General features: G+C 35.9%; 1 protein-coding gene across 1 annotated transcript in view; it reads right to left on the minus strand.

Moving 5' to 3' along the window:
* Positions 1–22,829, minus strand: part of LOC127870076 (uncharacterized) — a 134,080-nt gene that overhangs the window by 17,210 nt on the left and 94,041 nt on the right. The window contains 30 exon segments of the mRNA XM_052412735.1: positions 107–247; positions 1,015–1,332; positions 1,752–1,934; positions 2,434–2,583; positions 2,857–3,039; positions 3,465–3,584; positions 3,859–4,041; positions 4,315–4,632; positions 4,975–5,298; positions 5,685–5,816; positions 6,463–6,777; positions 7,330–7,512; positions 7,946–8,114; positions 8,268–8,416; positions 8,715–8,861; positions 9,115–9,297; positions 9,785–9,913; positions 11,491–11,682; positions 12,549–12,677; positions 13,288–13,470; positions 13,672–13,791; positions 14,175–14,357; positions 14,697–14,837; positions 15,421–15,729; positions 17,066–17,251; positions 19,005–19,136; positions 19,492–19,674; positions 19,926–20,234; positions 20,676–20,804; positions 22,259–22,441. Of these exon segments, the coding sequence (XP_052268695.1) occupies positions 107–247; positions 1,015–1,332; positions 1,752–1,934; positions 2,434–2,583; positions 2,857–3,039; positions 3,465–3,584; positions 3,859–4,041; positions 4,315–4,632; positions 4,975–5,298; positions 5,685–5,816; positions 6,463–6,777; positions 7,330–7,512; positions 7,946–8,114; positions 8,268–8,416; positions 8,715–8,861; positions 9,115–9,297; positions 9,785–9,913; positions 11,491–11,682; positions 12,549–12,677; positions 13,288–13,470; positions 13,672–13,791; positions 14,175–14,357; positions 14,697–14,837; positions 15,421–15,729; positions 17,066–17,251; positions 19,005–19,136; positions 19,492–19,674; positions 19,926–20,234; positions 20,676–20,804; positions 22,259–22,441 (5,706 nt within the window).

The following is a 22,829-nucleotide window of genomic DNA, read 5'->3' on the forward strand; positions in this document are numbered from 1 at the left end:
ATGTAAATGTAAATTAATTCTATAACGAGGTGTATATTTTTTCAACAATAAACATAACTGTATGAGAAGTTATCGCAGTGCTAAAAAATTATTATTGAAAACAGACCTGGAATGTATTTGGTACACCCTCCCTGGTCAAAGGCTGGCTGATGTAAATGCTTCCCTCAGTCTCACTTATAACAAACTGGGCAAAGCCATTGGGTGGGGTGTAGCTGATACGGCTGATGCTGTACCGAATGACTCCACTCTGAAATATGCAAAACTGTCTTGAGAATGGGCATCATTTGACGAAAATATCTTCATATTGTTGTAATGGCATGTGAATGAACATAAAAAATATTAACATTTCACATACATTATATATTAATCTTTGTATATATGAACTCTCTAAAATCCTATCTATTTCAAATAATAACAAATAAAAAACATATATAACAAGAGCGCCGCATGACGGAGCAATATACGCCCGATTACAATTTGAATTAGAGTCCGGACAAAGTGGCGCCGTTGAAAATGCACTAATTGACCCTATGACCTAGTTTTTGACCCGGCATGACCCATATTCGAACTTGGCCTATATATCAACTAGATGCAACTGCTGACCAAGTTTGGTGAAGATCGGATGAATACAATTTGAAATAGAGTCCGGACAAAGTGGCCCCTTTGAAAATGCACTTATTGACCCTATGACCTAGTTTTTGACCCGGCATGACCCATATTCGAACTTGGCCTAGATATCAACTAGATGCAACTGCTGACCAAGTTTGGTGAAGATCGGATGAATACAATTTGAATTAGAGTCCGGACAAAGTGATGCCTTCCGCCCGCCGCCCGCCGCCCGCCGCCCGCCCGCCGCCCGCCAAGGGGTTTCACATAATACGTCCCGTATTTTATACGGGCGTATAAAAAGTAAAAAAAATGCAAAAATAGGTATTCTATTTATATAATTTTAAAATATGCATACTATGAAAATGTTCAATTAAATATAAATTTGAGGAAACTGTCACCACTTACTGGTCCAACGTCAATGTCAGATGCAATAGTTCGAACGACAGGCTGCTGGACTTCCAGATACTCAGAAATGGTTGCATTGTACAGACCGGCTGAAAACCGAGGAGCGTTGGGGTTCCTTATGACGGTGATATTCACTGAGGCCGTGTCAAATCTGGAGATGCCACTAGAGCCAGGGTTATCACGCGCCTGAATGATCATGTCAAAGAATGACACGCCTGTCCTTGTTAGGTCATTTACTACGCTGATGACTCCATTCGCATTGATATCAAAGAAGAACGTTCCTGAGGTACTGGCAATAATTGTGTATGTTATTGGATGCTGAAAGAAATAAAATATTTTTTTATGTAGATGAAATATAATATCATTTGACATTTTATAGTGTCCTATAAATAATGTATATTTTTGTGTACTCCCCAATGCATTTTAATTCAAGCTATATTTAAGATTCATGAAAAAGTATAACCTTCAAACACAGATTTTTTATTGTTAACGTTTTGCATTGTAGTCAGAGGTAATTACATTATCAGTGGCAACAACATTTTAGACATAGTTATTAAATAAAAAATAATAAATCATCATGACAAAAGCATAGGTAATTCCTTAAACTCTATATTCAACTCTAATTAACTTGGGTTATAAATGTAGTCTGTACAGTTACAAGGATTCTCTGTGGACAAAACAAAAACAAAAAAAAAAAAAAAAAAAAGGCCATAGGGAAATGTTTGAGGGATAATTACATTGTCAGCATCATCAGCAAGTACACTGAGAACGCTGGAACCAACTGCTGCATTTTCATTGATGATTATTGCGTAGTTCTCACTACGGAATACTGGAGCATTTCTGTTACGAATAATGATGACTGTCACACGAACTGTGGCCGATAGGCTTGGAACACCTTGATCAGAGGCCCTTATGAAGAACTGAAACAAACAGAATCCTTATGTTGAAGTATACTCCCCACTTGCAGCATTCAGTGAATTTCTAATATGACTACCATGTTCAACTGTATGTTAACTAAATGTTTTGTTGGATATTTACCATTTTCAAACTAAGGCTGATAAGAATACCCAATAAGTTTATCAGGTATCAGTTTAAACTGTAAATTATTTCGAACACATAAATTGATAACAAAACAGCACATTAACACCATTTAAAAAAAAATTTAAAGATTGAAGAATACAATATATTGTTCACTAGAAAATGTTTTAATGTTGCAATTAAAGCTGGTAGAATAAAGGAACATAATTTCATGAAAAAGATTTTATTAAAAATTTTTTTTTGCTGCATTGCCTAAAATCAACAAGTAACAAAAGTAATAAAAACTTGAAAACATTGCAGTAACATTGAACATTTTAAACAGCCTAGAAAAAGGAGTATGAAAATGTCCACACGAAAGATAACAGATGCATGTATACGTACGATGTATCGGTCAGGTTGGTCGGTGTCCTCAGAGAGACGTTTGATAGCGGAGAGGTGACCCGACAGTGGGTTAACGTAGAAGAAATCAATGCTGTCAGTAGGAATTGCGTCCGTGGCACTGATGCTATAACGAATCTCTCCGTTCCTTCCCTGAAATCATGCTCAGCAGTTGAATAAATAGAGTTATAATAATATAACATAATAAATAGTTAATTTTTACATACATTTATTAAAAAATAATGGTCCATTAAATACCATAAATACTTTTTGGACCCCTCCATTTTAAGCTAAAATAATTATTTTTCGTGATTTTAAATTTCCAGACATGCACTGATGAGAATATAGGGTTTAAAAAAAACAACAGTATATTGATAACAATTCTCAAATAGCTGTTTATAAAAAATCTATTTAAAAAAACCCTACAGTGTTAGCATCCGTGGCGTTAACAATGCCAAACGTAACGCCCAGTAACTGGTTATCATTGAGAGTAAACGTTAGGTCTCCATGCTGGAACCTTGGGGCAGCGCTGTTACGGCTGATGAACACTCTCACAATACAGGTGGCCTGCTCAGTGGGGAACAGCTCACGATACGCTCTGACACGAACCTTCAAAATAACAGGGCTTAATGTTTAAAAACAAAAGAGACGCGCTATGTGAAATGGGGGATTACATGCATGTGACTAAAGTGTTGCCCCAGATTATCCTTTGTAGTCTGCACAGGCTAATCAAGGATGACACTTTCTGCCTAAACTGGATTTTCGGAAAGAAGAATCTTCATATCGTCAAGAAGAATCTTCATTTAAACAAATTAATAAAATCAGGAAGTGTCGTACCATACAATTAAGCCTGGTCTTACTGAACACATTTTCATTGAAAATCAAATGTATTTCAATGGACAATTGAACATGAATACAAGTACATGTACTCACTTGAGAACTACCCCCCGGTATAACTAATTCATTTTGATACAGGTTTAAAAATAATATTTTAATGGATCAAAGTAAAATTAACACAAGGGTGAAAAGCTTACCACATAAGAGCTCACTGCAGTGTTGAGCTGAGATAGAGCTAGAGTGATGCGTCCATTTGCATCGATTCTGAACTGGGTACCTGCATCGCCATCTCCATAAATATCATACACGAGGACAGACTGTAAACAGGCAGTAAAATGAATGTAACATCAGATTACTAATAACACTTATTACAAATAATTTGTTTAAAAAAAAAAATAGGCGAAAAAAAGAAGACGATTTTTAGACTATTTTTACCCCGGTAATTAATGCTAGCTTATGTTTTCAGAAACCATACACTGAATTACATATCGAAAGGTAACAGGCTTAAAATGCGTTTTAAGAACAGAATAACAAAAACACATTCGCATTTAAATATCAGATCATAATTCAAGAAATCCTTTAAATCATTACATCTCTTCTTGGTTCGGTGGCATTCAGATCAAACACGAGTGTGCCAACCAGTCTGTCTTCGGGAATGGTGACTTCGTACTCTGCCGCGGAGAAGGATGGATCAGCCTCCCGTAAAACACGAATGGTCACAGTGGCCTGGGCTGATCTGGGAACAATGCCGTTATCAGTGGCCGCAACAGTGAGCTGGAAAAGAACAGGTGTTTTATCAGATCATTCATGTCATGGAATAATCTTGTCTTTTGATATAGAAAATCAGTAGCCTTAAACAGGATTCTATCTTTTTAGATATACAAGTTTTTGTTGATTATTATTTTCCCTAAACGTCTTTTTAGAAAGGGAACATTGTTCTAATAATAGAAATGAACAATTAGGAAATGATACCGATACTATTACCAATCTTGCACAACTTCTATTCAACAGTCAGAAACTGATAAAATTATTCAGTCAAATACTTACTGTATATGCATTTTCTACAGTTGCTAGCAGTGAGATACGGGTAAATATCTGTCCAGTGACAGCATTGATGCCAAACACTGATCCAGAGACAGGGGAATTCACAATGCTGTAGGTGATCTGTCCGTTCCTGTCTGCGTCTATGTCAGTTGCCGAGACATTCAATATGCCCGCTAGGACCGCTGTATTCTCACTAATGGTGACTCCGTACTGTCCATTCTGAGAGAACACTGGGGAGTTATTGTTCCTGATAACATTGATGTTGACAGTAGCAGATGAGCTGCGGAATGGATAGCCGAGATCTTGCGCAGTCACGATCAACTGGAATGTGAACAGAAGTAAACTGATCAATTTTGCGACTTGAGAAACATAATATAAAGACACCAAACAAAAAACCTTAACACCATTAGCTTTTGTAAAAGCTTTAAGGTTCCTTAAAATTCCACTTAATAAGCAGAGAAATGGTAAAATAATAATACCATAAAGTAGTTTGCGTATAACATACAATACCAATGTTGATGTTCATAAAAGTAGTTTTTCTAAATTTAAATATTGCAATTTATAATTCTTTCTTATAATTCATATTCTTAAATTTGTAGTTTCATATAATACATGCAAGTTTAAATCAAATCATCCTGCAAAATAAAACAAAGTACAACTCACCCTATAGTTGTTGATGCTTTCAGTAGTAAGAGCCCTGTTGATGGTTATCAATCCAGAGCCCGGGTTGATTGCGAACATTTCGAACAGAGTGTTGGTGCTGGTAGAAACGATGTCGTACGAGACCTGATTCTCTGGGCTGGTTATATCAGCATCCCGTGCAGTGACCACCAGCACGCTACTTCCGACAGGCTCGAAGTCGTTAACTGTTTCCTCATACAACTGTTTGTCAAACAGCGGGGTGTTGAGGTTACGGTTCACAATGATGGTCACAGTTTCCCGGACGACTGCTAGAGGTGCTCCAGTATCATAGGCAGAAACCAGCAACTGGGAGATACAGAGGAAGGGGATTCGTTTGTTGTTGTTTTTAAGAATTAACAGATCTAAATATTCAGTATTCATAGCTTTTGTTTATACGTGTACATGCATAGCAAAGTGTTGTGCTTCTTTTTTAACAATGTATCCGAGTATTAAGAATATATTATTAAGTAAACACGATTCTTTAATCCTGAACATAACACTTACACATTGTGCATCAATAATTTATTACCAGTTGAAATGAATTTTCATTTTTTATTAAAATGAATGTATGGAATAACTATGATGATAATCTTGATAATCTTGATAATCTCACAGCAACACTGAATACATATATTCACTTTGCTATAATAATATCAAGAAGAAATTAAGGTTGAGTTTTTCAACAAACGTACAGTGAATTCCTGGTAGATATTGAGTGAGGTAGACTGGAGGCTTGACCTCACAATAATGTTCCCTGTTGCAGAGTTGAGACTGAAGAAGTTGGTTCCAGGAACAAAGCCGTCCAGTCTGTACACAATAGAACCCTAAAATATAGGATAGAACACTCTTAAAAAACAATTAAAAATTCCACTTGTCATAAAAGCGGTCGACAGTTTGATATTAATTATTTCAATCTTTCACACTTAACCCCTGATTACTAATTTATCTGTTAACACATAGAAAAACGTTTTGGTATTTATAATTTGAGGCTCCCTTTGAGAAAAGAGACTTAATGCATGTGTGTTTTGTGTCTTCCCAGATATGCCACTACAGTCCCCACAAGCTAATTTGGAATGAAACTTTCTGCTTTGTTTAAACCTATTTATTTTAGCTTAAATGCATCCAAAGCCTCAGGCTTATTGAAACACTTATCAGTCCGTTTCCTGGGCCTAGAACCAGTATTTGGTGTCTTTAGGAGAGATCTGAAGAACTATCTGACAGTGGGGATCGAGCCTGTGACCTCCCGTCGCTAGGCGGACACCATAACCATAACGCTACAGCAACCTTATACTTTCAACTTAAACTAGATTTCTTTTAAACAATAAAAAACAATTAATCTGAAATTGTCTCCCTGATTAGCCTGTGTGGACTGCACAGGCTAATCTGTGACAGCACTTTAAGCACATTAAGCCATGTTATCTCAGATCAGGGCTCGTATCAATGACACCATGCTGTGCTGATGAGAATTACCTTTAAGTCATTGTCTACGGCTCGGACACTGAAGAACGACGAGTTAACAGCCTGGTTAATGGGAACAGTGATCCTGTATGGGGTATTGACAAACTGAGGCGGCCCGCCATCACGAAGGACATTGATCTGCACTGTGGCCTGCGTTGATTTCTGAACACCCTGAGGTCGATTATCGATTGCCCGAACAGTGAATGTGAACGTGTTTCTCACTGATCCCGTCAACGATTTTCTCAAACGGATGACACCATTGGTTGGATTAACATAGAAGTACTCTAGGTCAGTTGCATCGCCTCCTTGGCTGTAGTATACTTCATCCTGCAATGTAGGTTTATGTCCCTTAAAATTTAGTTCATAGGAACAATACGTAGAGTCTTTACCGGTATATAACATAGCATTCTTGTAATTGATAAATATGCCATGATTCACCATAATTTACTTGTACTTAATAGTCTGTTTGAATGATTCTCGCTTTAATTTTAATGCAGTTAACATGTAAAAAAAATCATATTGTAAAACACGCATTTCAAAGTTAGTAATAAGTAAACATAGCTTGCCACAACAGTGAGAAGAATACCCATGATGCCTTGTTTTAAGTTGAAACATAAAATTTTGACACCTTGGGACCACAATTGACCACATGTTGTTCATTAATTTGTAGAGGATCATTATACAATTTAATGGTAGGAAAATGCAACACTACTGATAATTATTAACAATGCCTGACATTTGAATGTTGTACAGAAATGTATGCAGACAAGAAAGACGGACACACAGACAGAAAGACGTTCATGGTGATTCTAGGATACCCCGATTTCCTCAGTAACAGGGGGTATGAAAACTAATTGAACCAAATGCAGTGATACGTACCCCATCAGCATCAGTTGCAGTCAAAGTGATCACATCCGCTCCGATCTCATACGTGTCTGCAATGGTTTGCAGGTAGGCAGATGGGTTGAAAACTGGGGTGTTCTGGTTCCTGAGTACTCTAATGGTAAGTGCAGCTCGTGCACGCTGGACTGGATTGAGGCTGTCATAGGCTCCAAACTGGGCCTGAAACATTTGAATTGATGACAATACGATAATGAAACATTCAAGTGTACATCAACAGCATACATTTTATTAAACTTAACATGAACAAGAGCACCGCATAACGGGTGCCAACGCTCGGCTGCGAAAGCTTGTCAGAATTTTTTTTTTTTTTTAGAGGTCACAGTGACCTTGACCTTTGACCTAGTGACCCAAAACTGGGTGTGACGTGTCTAACTCATCAAGGTGCAACTACATATGAAGTTTCAAAGTTGTAAGTGGAAGCACTTGGATTTTAGAGCCAATGTTAAGGTTTTAGCACGAGGCCTACGGCGGACAGCGGATGACGAGCTGGCTATGACAATATCTCGGGTTTTCTCCGAAAACAGCTGAGCTAAAAATTATGACAAAGTTAAATTATTGTTCCGTATTAAATAAGAAACATGGTGTATCTTACAGTGTAGACCGTGTTCTGCGTAGTGTCTGACAGGAGACTGTTCCTCAATGTCACCTGACCAGTTCGGGAGTTAAGGTCAATAAAGCTCTGTACTGGGAAGTCCCCATCCAGCGTGTAAACTATTGAACCCTCCAAATCTTGGTCAACAGCAGTAACGGTATAGACAGTCCTGAAAAATATAATAATTTCATGGAGCAGTTTTCTGGTATTTGAAGGACATTCTAGTGCGAGTATTAAACAGTTAAAATCGACATTATATAACATTTTTATTAATTACTTGTAATCATTTCAAAACAAAATTGGATTGAAAACTAAGACTTACGAGTTTATCACTGTCTTCTCATTGAGATCAATGGTGAAGGGCAGGTTGGTGAATCTGGGCGGTGCTAGGTCACGTAACACTGTAACAATGACTGTGGCAGTGGTAGACTGAGCGGTTGGAATTCTGTTGTCTGTTGCTCGGACCGTTAGCTGAAATAAATAAAGTGTTTGCATGTCAATATTTGATGACTATACACGAGAAAGTGAAAATAAAGGGTTCATTTATTTATCAGTTAACACTTAAATATTCGACACTGTAGGTAAAAATAACAAATACTTAACTGTCAAAATTAGGCGTATTTAGACATTTTGGGGCATATATTCCAAACAAGTCTATTTAAACTCCCAATACCCTAGTTTTATTATTTTTGTGCGAGTGCTATGAATATTTTTGTCAGTTGTTGTGTGTCATAAATTATCATAATGTATTTAAAAATATACAACTTACAGTGTATTCCTGGCGGTCAGTTAAGTCTGCATTCAAGTCGTTGTTGACGAAAACAAAGCAGGTATTCATATCCACTTGGAAGTACGTACTGGTACCTGTGCCGACGAAGCTACCAGACTCGCTTACCAAGGAGCAGGTCAGATCATCCTGAAATAAAACAAAGTTTGGATGTTTGGTTTTAAAACTTAATAAAAAACACAAATTAATGTTTTATTATCTATCTGCTTAACTTGTTTTTAAGTTATGTGATTTTGCTTACACTTTTTTTATAAAGAACAGCCATTTTATTTAAAAGAGTTTACAAGATCAAGTAAATAAAACAATGAACTCTCACAACATTTTTAAAATAATTAATTGCTTAAACAACCAAAATATTTAGATTATTTAGGGTAGAACTTACACCATCGGAATCAGAAACATTCAGTTTCAGGATATACTGTCTGACTGGGGTGCTCTCATCAATGGTAATACGGTAGATCTGTGGGTTGAATATTGGGCCATTGAGGTTTCTGATCACCGTTATGAACACCTCGGCAGTGGCAGAGAGTCTCGGTGCAATGGTGTCATAGGCAACCACACGCAGCTGTGAAATGATGATCAAGTTTTAATGAGCGTTTACATTAAAATTCATGTGTTCAGAACACGAGATATAGTAAATGCTTAATGAAGTGCAAATGAATAAAACAGATGAAAAGGGATATTAAAAACTAAACAGAAAAAAAATAAGGGCATATAACAGCAGATTTCTTCTGACAACTAACAAAGGCATATATCTCAGCAAATTTCTGAGAATAGGATTACTGGTTAATTGTAGTCAAACAGGCTTTCTATATATAGATTCAGTTTAAATGTATAAAATAGCTTATTTAATAAAAAAAAAACATTACTTTCCGGCATTTTGTGGATAGGCAAATTCTATAAGAATGCAGTATGTTTTGAAACAGTCAAGAGTTCTGATAAAGAAAATGTTCCTAAGTTCCTAAGCAATGGATAATAAACAAAGCAGTCTGAAGAAGCTCATATAGGTTTTCCAAAATGTCATAACAATGGACATTCAAAATGTTATGTACCGTGTAAGTACCCAGGCGTACAACATCGTTTCTCAAGTTCTGTTGGACAGTCACGTCTCCAGTAAGGTTGTTCACGTTAAAGAAGCTCTGTCCCGGATAGTCACCAATTTCATCATAGTAGATACGACCCTACAAACAAATCAAATCTTAGTATTTTTAAGAGCTGAATACATGGTGAATGACAATGAACAAGACAGTTTTTGATTGGATAGAAACATTTACTGTATATTGAAAGGTCAAAACAAATGCTTTTAGCTTCAAAACATTCTAGTTTCCCTTTATTTCATTCAAAATCTCAGAATACACTGTAACTCCAATATCGTGCGGTCCGTTATAACGCTGTGTCCAATATAACGCGGGGGGTCCTTGGATCCCGTTTTTTCTCCAACCTTCCATTTCTGATTCAAATCCATGTTATGCAACTTCATGTATTTTCATAAATTCAAAGAAGCCGGCCATCACAGCTTGATTGCTTTTTCCGTCCGTTTAACTGATTTTAATCGATTAGAGGTTAAACGACACTCGACAGCTATTTGGTGTTAATCTATTGTGTAATGCCAATAAAAGTGTGAAAACTCGCGAGTCGGTGTTTATTACATGTATTCCCTATCAGAGCGGTTCATTGCGCTAATTTCAATAAGGCAAGTGCAAGCGAAATAATTATCAAATTAAAGTTATTTAAAACGATTACCTGTTTATGTTTTGTATTTATCGTGTATTGTATTTCATTGTATAAACTATGGCTGTGTAAGTGTCTTATCGTTTATTATATGCTACACATGCTTGATAAATAAAAATATCTTTGTGTGTGTTTAATGTTTCAGTACGTATACGACTGTAATGTAACGCAGTGTAATAGTTAACAGAGATGCACTTAAAATTTTTGCCCGTTAACAGAAAGTCCACGGAAAGCACGTTTTTTACATGTGCGTATGACGCAATAAAACATGTTTGTACATGTATCGTATTGCATTCAATCTAAATTTAAATTCGCTCGTCCAATGAACGCTGTGTCCCATAATGCACTGTACTAATTTTTCTGAAAAATGGCGTATGCATATGAATTTGTTTACGAAGTTCGTAAACATATTTCGTGTCATAAATGTTAAACATTATTTTTTCGTAAGTGATGTAATTATATTGGATTATCGGATAAATGTGCACATTAGAAAAGAGGTATGTATACTGTTATCGTTCGATTCGGTTTATATGCATGTATTTGCGGATGACAACACAGCATGGATATAAACAGGACCTATATTATAGGCTATACTATACCAGTTTTTATAGCCCCTTAAATAAATAAGCTCAAAACTTATAACGCTGTCCGTTTATAACGCTGTTGCGTGGCTTGGACCCCGTCATCCGCGTTATATTGGAGTTACAGTGTAATTCTAGATATTTTGCTAGCACTGATCTCATCAAGAATACAGCACGATATCCATGTACAAAGCTTCAGTTGTGTGAGGCTGATGATAACTGTAGGAACCAATTAAACCTGTTCAATAATATTACAGACATCCATTCAAAATCCCACTGAACATTTAATTTTACATGTTATGGTTTAATTTAACCATACATCAAACTATTATGTTCCGTATTTGACCTTAAGAATTTAAATAAAAGACTATCTGCAAATGTACGTGCATAGGAAAAGTTCGTCACCTGTACAATATAACCATCAACACTCAAAAAATAATACTAACTTGTATGCCTTGTCGTGAAGCAGACACCTGGATGATGCTGTTTCCGACTGGTCGGTCCTCGTTGATGGTGACTTGGTAACGGGCATTGCTTGTGAACACCGGTAGGGCACGGTCACGGTCAACAAAGATGTCTACCTGTGCGGTGTCAATTTTGTTGCTCGGGTAGCCATTGTCTGATACAGTGACTGTGCACTGAAAATGGAGGAAACCCATGTCTTAGTATAAATACATTACATAGTCAGGTATTCTAAAGTGAAGCCAAAAATGACATAATCCCACACTTAATATGGCTGTATACATAGATATACTTCTTATTCAATGTTGATTTTTTTTAATGAACATAATATTCTGAAGTAAAATTTAAAAAAATGTTTTAAAGCATACTCATTAATACGATGGCAAATTCCAATTTAAAAACAAGCAAATTCGTTGAATTGATATCCTCCGCCAATATGCTTCTGGACACAAAAATGTTATATTCGACACTCAAAAAAGCATTTGTTCAAGATACAAAGGGTCATAACTCTGTTATTAACAGATGGTGTACAATGCCATTTGCTGTGCATCATCCTCTTATCCATATATATATACTTATACCAAGTTTCAATGAACTCCCCCAAAGCACTTCCAAGATATGGCTCTGGACACAAAAAAAGGATTTTTTCAAGATACAAAGGGCCTTAACTCCGTTATTAACAGATGGTGTACAATGCCATTTGGCGTGCATCATCCTCTTATCCATATATATACTCGTACCAAGTTTTAATGAAATCCTCCAAAGACTTCCAAGATATGGCTCCGGACGGACAGAAAGACGAACGGAAAGACGGACGGACAACGCCAAAACAACGCCTAAGGCGGAGGATAACAAGTTTTTCAATTATACAAGAACATGGTGAGCCACATATTCTATATACATTGATTACTAACATTGATGAACAAAAATAAAAGTTCAATCACTAAATATGGCAACTCTGACAATCAGCCCATGGCACTTGTGATTGCCCCTTTTGAAGTAATAAAATAACAAGAGTGGACAGTGCTAGCCCATGCGTTACCCGGTATGAGACGGCACCAATATTCAAGACAGATCTTGACAGATGGATGTCTCCGGTAGTTTCCCGTATGTAGAAGTACTCTGTACAGGCACTGTTGATATCTCCCGACAGAGTGAAGGTCAGGAAATCCTGCAATGTACATATGATACATGTTTATAGGTATTTCAAGCAATCAAGGTTAAAACAGTGCTATAGATACAATTTATGCAGTTAATTTGGATTTTTTTTTCAATCACATTGAGGGCATAGTGTGAAATAAAGCTTTTATTTGTAACATACAAGATTATTGCTAATTTCTATACCTCATATAATACGTTAATAATCAAAATCCAAATACTTTAATATAATATAAGCTTTGGTTAAAAAAAATCCCCCCAAAAAGTATATACTAAGAGACAAATTTGTGAACTCTTATTTAATTTGTACACAAATTTTAAGTAAAGCTTGCCAAAATTACCCAGGCAATGAACTTTATGCCTGAATATCTATTTAAGTTCAATTATGATAAAAACAGTACTAGAATCGGGCTTAAAAGATTATATTACTAAATGACTTCACGCCATTTTTCTAGTGAAAACATGCTCATACTTGAACAAAATCAAATATGAATATAATACACAATTTAAGCACGTTATTTGTGCTAAAATAATTCACATGCAACAAGATTATGTTGGCAAGCTATAAGCATATGAACAGAAAACATTTAAATATAACATTTAAGTTTCAAATTTCAGCTGACCAAGTCTGCATCTGTGGCGGTCACGCGTAGGATAGATGTACCAACTGCAGTCTCTTCCTGTATAGTCCTGGTGTAGGTGTCAGGATTGAAAACTGGTGGGTTCACGTTACGAAGTACGGTGATCTGGACATCAGCAGTGGCACGCTGCTGTGGTGTTGTGCTGTCATAGGCAACTAGTCGCAGCTAGAACAAAAAGAAACTTATGGTTTATTCATGAATATAAAAAATAAGCACCTTGTAATGCGTTAATTGTGTTTAATTTAATATAAAAAAAGCAAATACACAAATATTTACATTTTTTGTTGTCTTTGTTCATATTCATGTTTTTATAATATTAAATCTCCATGCTGGACAAAGGCTCTATATGGCTGCTAGGTAACATACCGTGTATTCCAGTGCTCGGTCAGAGGACAGGATGCCTCGTGTGAAGATCTGGCCACCAGAGCCAACGTAGAAGAAGCTCGGAGCTGCACCAATACCAACGACTTCGTACATCATCTGGCCCTGAAAAGTGGTATCATACAAACCATAACAAATTCATTGAGCTTTTGCAATTAACTATAAAGACTTAGGCTAGTGGCACGTCAGAACAGCACAAAATATATAACGCAAAACTAACATTAATAATGCATATTAATAACGCATTTCCAGTCAATGTTGACAGCTTAGATTCGTAAATACATCAGTTATTTCACGACCAGATACTTCAAATGGGATCAAATGGAAAATTCAGCAGTATGCTGAGAAAGGTTAAGGTCAGATTCTGTCAATCATGATAATGATAATCAACAAATCTAACATTTATTCAAGGTATATATAGCTTGATTACATAATTTGGCCTTGGATCCATTGTTCCTTTTTAATATATAAAAGAGATTGTATGTTACCCGTCCGTCTGCATCCACAGCAGTGACTGTGTATATCTGAGTGGCATTTGCACGGTTCTCCTGGACTTGTGTGGCGTATGGGGTGTTTCTGAACACCGGCAGCACGGCTCTTGTGATGAATATTGTCACTGAGCCAAGGGCAGAACGTCTAGGGTTGCCGTTGTCAGTGGCTCGAATTGAGAACTGCAAGTTCAAAAGTGTTAAATAAGTATCCCTTGATACGTAACACATCCATTTATTTCAAATACAAATTAATTCCATCCAATATGAACTTTTGTCAAAGTGGCTATTATTAGTTTATTTATTCACTCAAAAGGCTTGTATGTCAATGTCATATGGAATGATGGATAAATCATGCCCATACATTGTCTGCAAAGTTACAGATTTAACATATCACCTCTGGAAGCTTTCTCAATACCTAACTTTTTCAAGTTGAGGCAAATGGCTTAAACCTAATAGCATACCAATTACTGGTTCTACCCAGTTTAATAAATAAACTGGCCAATACCCAGACTACATTACCGAGTACTGGTTGAGAGGTGCGGAGGTGAGTGAACGTCTGAGGTAGACCTCCCCTGTGGGCAGGAGGAAGAAGTAGTCCAGCGAGTTGCTTCCTGTGACACTTCCTGTTGTGTCCTCTACCAGGCTGTACGTCACCTGGTCCTGTGGCAGTCAGGGGCAACAATGGAGCATTTTATAATTTATGTTCACTGAGGTGCATGCAACAACATGGTACATTGTATTTTGTCTTAAGAGTGATTTTGATGAAAAAAAAGGTTATAAGCTACAAACATGTGTAGTTTATGACAAGGGTATGTTTTCTTTATAGAGAGTTTATATAAATTTCATATTATTAAGCGTTTTTTTTTTCGTTTTTTTTCAAATGAACAGTAAAAGATGATGGAAATAAGAGATAGTGATACATTTAGAAAAGTCAAATTCTTCCATCTAATGCTATTCTTTTATTCTCAATTTTTACTTTTTTACTTACTTTACTTGTTCAAACTTTTCAAGACAGTGCGTCACATATTGGCGTTAATAAAGTTTTGCATTTTATTTAAACTGAAAATTTGTGATAATCAAGAGTTTATATATGAAGGATTTAAAAAAATCATTTTATGAATTCCATAGAAATGCTACCTCGCTTTTGTTTCACACAATAATGGTCCCTCCTGGCAACTGATTAATACAGTAATTCAATATATATTTAAGTACACTATCTCTATTTTTGAAAACTGCTACCTACCCGATCAGCATCAATAGCAGAGATGTTTAAGATGGGCGCTCCAAGGGAGTATTCCTCACTAACAGTCCTGCTGTACTGGGCCTCGGACCACTGCGGAACATTGGGATTTCTGGACACTAAAATTGTAACATCGGATGTGTCTTGTAGACCAGGGTCCACAGAGTCGTATGTGATCACACGAAGGGTGTAGGACTCGCGAGGCACGCTGTCTTCCTTCAGCGATCGTGTTACAATGATACGTCCTGCGTTGTCAACTCTGAAGAAGGTTTGGGCTGGATAGATTCCGATGCTGTCGAATCTTAGTTCACCCTGGAAATGTATCAATATTATTTGATACGGTTAGCATGTTTGCTTCTAATGTATATTTTTTTCAAAATGTCGAACATTTTTAAATATATAGAGTACATATATTTAAGCATGGTTTATCGGTGTTGTCAAATCGTTCCACCATTCCAAAGTTCCATCTTTTTTTTTTTTTTCAGTAAAATGTCTACAAAATGTTTAAATGGCCATAATTAAAATTAGTGTTTGAATTGGTACAAGTAATTTAAAATATGGCCACAATGATTTGTCAGCTAAATTAAATATATAAAAAAAAAACTGTTAAAAAGTTGGCATTTTAAGAGTCTTGCACATCTACACAGAATTTTTTAAGGTAGCGCACCTCTAATGATTTCCCGCGATTTCTTCGAAGGTTGAAGAGCCTACTATTAGGTGCTGTAGCCTAGTGGTTAAGGCGATAGACTAGAAATCTTTTGGGATATTCCCGCGCAGGTTCGAATCCTGCCGACGACGTATACTTTTTTGCGACGCGTTTTATTTATTTTCTAACGCAATTTGATTTAATATGGCATATAAGCTATATTTATTGTTAAATATGTTGCAATTTTTATGCACATTCTTCAATTATTAAAATTAAAACAACGTTATGGCGAAATTGGGTGATTTACTGTTGAAAATACGAACCATGCATGTTGCATTTTTATTTTTACTTCAAAAAGTAAACGGTAAATCTGTCTAGTTCTTGGTATTTTTGCTGTATATAGTATTTCTATAAAAACTAAGTTTAAAATATGACTTAAATGATACTATTTTGAATTTTATGACACTTTGTTTTTAACCGACCCAATTTTTACTTGGCTGAAATCACTTACATTTCATGGCGCTCTTCCATAGATAAAAATTTGTAAAAAATAAATGTCTGTAAAAGAATACTTATTTAATCTTGTTTAAACTTTAAACACCTTTACAGCATCTGAAAACACCAACTGCATGCCCATATTTGGAAATTTGAATGAATTATGGAACTTTTATATACCCCAGGGGTGAAAATAAACTGGACAAAAGCCGAGCGTGGGGTGGTTTTGAAAAAATCGGTATATTTTTTTAAAAAGCAAGGAAAGCCTACCTACAAATTTGCATGTAGTTCAGTGAAATGATGCTGATTAAGAAAATAATTAATTAGATTATATTTGGATATGTGCCCATTAGAGGTGCGCTACCTTAAGCTATAAATTCACCTCAGAAATTAGTGGTTTTCTTGTCTACAAACTTATTCTGACACAGCCACTACTCAACTCCAGTCCTGCACTGCAGTGGATATAACAATAGAAAATGTAACCCTATATGATGCAAAACTACTGACCTGAAGGTCTGAGTCCACAGCTCGCACAGTATAGATGGACTGGTTGATTGCTGCACTGTCGAGGATTGAGACTGTGTAAGGCTCATTGGTGAACACCGGGGGAATTTGGTCCCGGACGATGTTCACCACTACCACTGAGTCATCAACACGCTCAGGTCTCCTCTGGTCCGATGCTCGCACAGATATCTGAAGAAATGGTTCAGTTTAGTTATTATACACAGCAGAAGTGCTATTTACTAAGGATCTTTTTAATTTGTGATTTTGCCAGTCCAAGACAAATTGGGATTGGAAAAACAACTTGAAATTATTGGTATTTTGTCTGACCATTTTTTGTAAAATTATTTTTCAGTCATACATCATAAAAATCCCATTTTTTCTTAACAATTCACAAGATTTACAAATTTAATGGCCCCAAAGAGTTTTTTGGTTCAGATTTGATCACTTCTACATGGATAATTGTATATGTATACAAATAACACAAGATATAATATTGCAATCATGCTATATCAAGATGGAAATCAATAGTGACCTTCAGACACTACAACTCCCAATATACAAGGTCTACAGTAAGCGAACTGTTGTTAACTGAATGCATGTCCACTTTCATAAACTTAAACAGTTAACTTAAAGTGATGGATTTTAGAATGAAATTTGTAATGAAATTAATGGAGAAAAATAAACATATTAAATAACAAACAAGAGATTGCCAAGCAATATGGTCCCCTATCAGTGAAACTCCACCATTATCATTATTATTTTTATTTTTTTTGTTGCCATAGCAACCAGAATTCTTGACCTAGGAACAAAATGAAATGACATGCATAATCTCCATATTGCCATCAATCCAGGTTTCAAGTTTCATGAAAAAAATATGAAAAACTTATTATTATTATTATTGCAGGATCCAGAAAAGTGTGACCAGACTGACAGACAAAGCGCACACCATAAGTCCCCTCCGATTTCACCGGTAGGGGAAAATAAGGGTAAACAAGTTGCATAAATGATGCATAGCATAACAATCCTATGTAGCAACGCCTGCAACGGGTATATTATAAAATAGCATTAAACAACTAGCAACTAATAGCTATACACGTTAACCATATAATATGCATCTTTCACAAGTTGCTTAAATAAATGTAAAAGCATTTAACAACTAGCAACTAATAACTATATACAAGTTTACCATTAAATATGCATCTTTCATACGTTGCTTTAATAAATGTAAAAGCATTTAACAACTAGCAACTAATAACTATAATATGCATCTTTGACATGTTGAAATTATTAACAAATGCAATTTTTTCCTGGATGAGGAATGTTACAGGCTGGAAGCGCCTTACCTGAATAGTTGAAAGCTAGAAACATGAAGACCAACGTTTTATTTAAAAACACCCTTCAACAAGTTTGCTTTTGTGAAAGCACCAACAAAAATCATTTAATTGAATAATTTATACTTCTGGATGTTATAATTTTCTTCTTTTCTAGTATTATATCATTTTACTTTTAAATAAAAAGTAAGGTTACAGAAGAGAATTCACTGCACACAAAGAGTTCTATTGACACAAGTCAAGATAGAAACAAAACATAAGAAAGAACACAACAATATTTATTATGTGAGCCATGTTCTGGGAATACTGGGCATAATGCATGTGGGAAAAGTGTCATCCCAGGTTAGCCCGTGTAGTTTTCACAGGCTAATCATGGATGACACTTTCCACGTTTATAGAATATGTCTTCTAATAGAACTTGTAATAAAAATGCAGTTTAGGCAAAATGTGTCATCCCTGAATAACCTGAACAGATTGCACAGGTTAATATTGGACGACACTTTACGCACATGCATTATGCCCAGGGTTTTTTTAAACGAGGCTCATGTAATACACCAAACTTCTTTCAAAACATTAGTTTGCTGTATCCCACACTCTCGTGACACACTTACCCCAATCTGGTTTTCGGTGAAGTCTGTGAGAGTCCTCGTAAGCCAAATGTTGCCATTGTCAGGGTGAAGATAGAAATGCTCTCGAGCGATTCTATTGGTGATGACGTCAAGCAAGCTGTAGCGTATAATATCCTGAAAGTAAACCACAGTGGTTACATGATTAACCAATGATGTATAGTCCCTTAAAACCACATAATATGGAAGCGAGGTGGACTGAGTTTCATGTTAAAATCATGAAAACTGTCTTTGCAATTTGTGTTTTGCTTTTAATTTATAAATAAGTTACCATGTTCTAGCATGTATTATAGAACAGAATTAAAATTTGTCCCAATGTAGTAAACTGAATATTAAAGCCAAAATATTGGTGGTAATTATATAGTTTAACCCACATTTCATACAAAGGATGATATTTTACAAATAAAAATAAGAATAATCAGAAAATTACAGCAATGATATAATAATGAACATGGTTGTAAACATAACTTACTCCATCCCGGTCATTAGCAGTGATACGGTACACACTGGTACCAAGCGGGGTGCTTTCACGCAGGCTCAAGCGGTACGGCTCCTCAACAAAGATAGGCTCGTTCTCGTTCCTGGACACTGAAATCTCTATGGTTGCTGTTGCTGTTTCGTACGGAATGGCCGAGTCATACGCACCAACACGCAGCTGAAAAGATTTATGAATGCAGTAGACATGATTGGTTACATTACATTTATGTTACATGTGACAAAGACATTTTAGATCTGAACCAAGAATGTAAGAAGATTAAGATTTAAAAACTGTATTTTATGTTGTCGTAAATGGCATACCAGTTAATTTCTGGTTCACAAATGAGATAAACAATGAAATATTAATGATAGTTAAGAAAAGCATTCCTTTTAGCAGTGCCAGAGGTTTAAACAATAAACAATGCTTACAACATAGAAAAGGTTATAGTCCACTGTAAGGTTGGAAATGGCTGAGACCACACCAGAGGTTGAATCGACAGTGAAGTATCCAGGCGTGTAGCTGTCGCCGATCACCGTGTATACAATTCTTCCAATCAGGTCATTATCGTTGGCTGTTACACGATACAGGCTTGTAGCAAGGGCTGTTCTCTCCGACACAGACATTCTGTATGGGGTGTTGGTGAAGAACGGAGGCTGGTTTCTCAGGACGTTCACAGTAACGGACACATTGGTCACTCTTGTGTTGATGCCTCGATTGTCACTAGCTTGAACAATCATCTGAAATGTGCAAAAGTTTTAAATGTTATTTTACTTTACTATGTGAAGTAGATTTATTCATAAAAACATTCACAGTCAAGGACAAGTTGGTCACTCATGTGTGTATGTCTTGATTATCAGTCTTGAACGCTCATCTAAAAAGTAAAAGTCTAAAATTGTGTTTTCGTTAACTATTTTAAGGAAATTTATTAATAAAAAACATCACAGTAACAGACAAACAGTCACTCATGTGTTGATGCCACGATTGTCATTGGCTTGAACAATCATGTAAAAGTACAACAATTAAAAATAATATTTCAACCAATTATACTAAGTTCATAAATTCATAAAAACATTTAGCTATCATAAGAATTTTGTTAAATCCATCAAAGCTATTCTTTTGTTTTAAAACAAAAGTCTATTAATCGTAGTTAATATAATTATTACAATATCATTGCTTACAGTGTATTGGCTGACAGCACGGTTTCGGTACAATTCACGTGTCACTAAGACGTCACCATTGTCAAAGTTTACCAGGAAGTAGTCACTGGCATTCAAACTGGTTGGAATCATCCTGTACGTTATATAGTCCTAAAAAATTCGCAAGAGAACTGTTAACATCACAGACACTTCCATAGAACAATTCATAGGTTCATTCACTTAAAAAAAATAGCTTTAAACATCTTGTTTGTAATGTTATTATCTTCTGGTGATGTGTTGGACAAGATATTTCCTAGTAAATGCATTAAATTGCTATATATAAATGTACACTGGTGCATCGCACATTCAATAGTTTTCTGTTAGTATTGTGCAAATGCTCTTTTGTATATTATGATCAGCAACATTCAATTGCATTCAAAAGACTTCATATACTAACTGAGGAGCTGCGCCATGAGCGCATGATACGCCCGTCGTTCGCCAATGAAGTAGTAAGGTAATAAATAACCCTTTGAATCATTTTTTTACTTCAGTTTATTTGTATTTGAATACATGGTTTATTTTATAAGTACATGAGCATGGAGCGCCGTCTCCTTGACATTCATACCATATCTTTTTTTGAGTATATGTATGCATTTCTTTAGAGGATATGGAGTTGAAGTAAACCTGTTATAGATATTTTGACCAATAATAAAAGAGAAATGTAGATGGGTAAGTGGTAGTGTACAATCGGAATAGAAAAAAGCTCACCTTGTTCAATTTTTCAGGGATACTAAAAAAAAAAAAAAAAAATCCATCGAAGGATATTTGAGCTACAGTAGGACATTCAATGAAATCACGAAATTTTGACGAACAAAGTCCCATAACTCTGGAACGACAATTCAGAATTCCGTCAAAAACGAAAGGGGATCAGGGTTTATCAATATTAAGATTGTGTTGAAATTTGAAAAAAATCCATCGAAGGATATTTGAGCTACAGTAGGACATTCAATGAAATCACGAAATTTTGACGAACAAAGTCCCATAACTCTGGAACGACAATTCAGAATTCCGTCAAAAACGAAAGGGGATCAGGGTTTATCAATATTAAGATTGTGTTAAAATTTGAAGAAAATCTGTCAAAGGATATTTGACGTAGCGTACGACATTAACAGACGGACGGACGGACGGACAGACGGACGGACGGACAGACGGACGGACGGACGGACAGACGCGGGGTATACCATAATACGTCCCGTCATAGACGGGCGTATAAAAACGCTCACAGAAAATCTCCCATGCTTTTATTAGTCACAATTAAACACAAAACAATGTCATGTGTAGATTATATTCAGTGCTCAATTCTGATTTTTTAAACTGTATCATAAACGTTCTTTGAATGTGGAATTAAATGTTATATCTATATAGATTATTAACAGGTCTAATGAAATCTTTTAAAAGTTTAACACTTGTGTTGATAATGCATAAAATAACATCAAACAAATATCTTCATATCTAAATAAATATTCCGTACAGCTGCTTAAATCTAATTTGATTTTCTAAGGGAGTTTAAATGCGTAAATGCATTTAAGTGCATGCCTGAGCTATAGAGGCTTAATGGCACCAACCTGATCTGCGTCAGTAGCCTGAATGTCAACTGCCACGTTGCCAAGGGGGATATTCTCGTTCACTGTCACCTGATAGCTCGGCAGGCTGAACACTGGAGGGTTCGGATTACGGATCACAATGATGCGGACCGTTGCAAATCCATAATTGTAGGCGTAGAAGCTGTCGTAAGCTCTCAAGGACATCTGTAATTGGTCAACAGATGAGATTTGATTGATTAACATTCAGCTGTTTATTTATAAGAGATGGTTACCAATAACAATTTGTTAATTCAACCAGAGATAATCAATGATTAAATAGATGATCTTGTAAACAATCAAAGCTTAATTATAAACTTGTGATAACCATTTATTTTAAATTAAAGTAATGACAGCAGGAGATTTTGTGGGAAAATATTGGTTATCAGGCGCATCATGAAAAAAGGGTCTTAAATATGGCCAGCAAAGCTCCAGACCATCCTGTGCTGTGGCACAGTATTACCAGGAAATACCCTGTCTGCTACAAAGTAATGCAAGGTATTGTGGCCTCATAAGCCGACATAGTAGCTCCTCAACAAAATGAATGGAGCCATAC

This window comes from Dreissena polymorpha, chromosome 2 (genome assembly GCF_020536995.1).
Source record: "Dreissena polymorpha isolate Duluth1 chromosome 2, UMN_Dpol_1.0, whole genome shotgun sequence".
In the NCBI taxonomy this organism is placed as follows: domain Eukaryota; kingdom Metazoa; phylum Mollusca; class Bivalvia; order Myida; family Dreissenidae; genus Dreissena; species Dreissena polymorpha.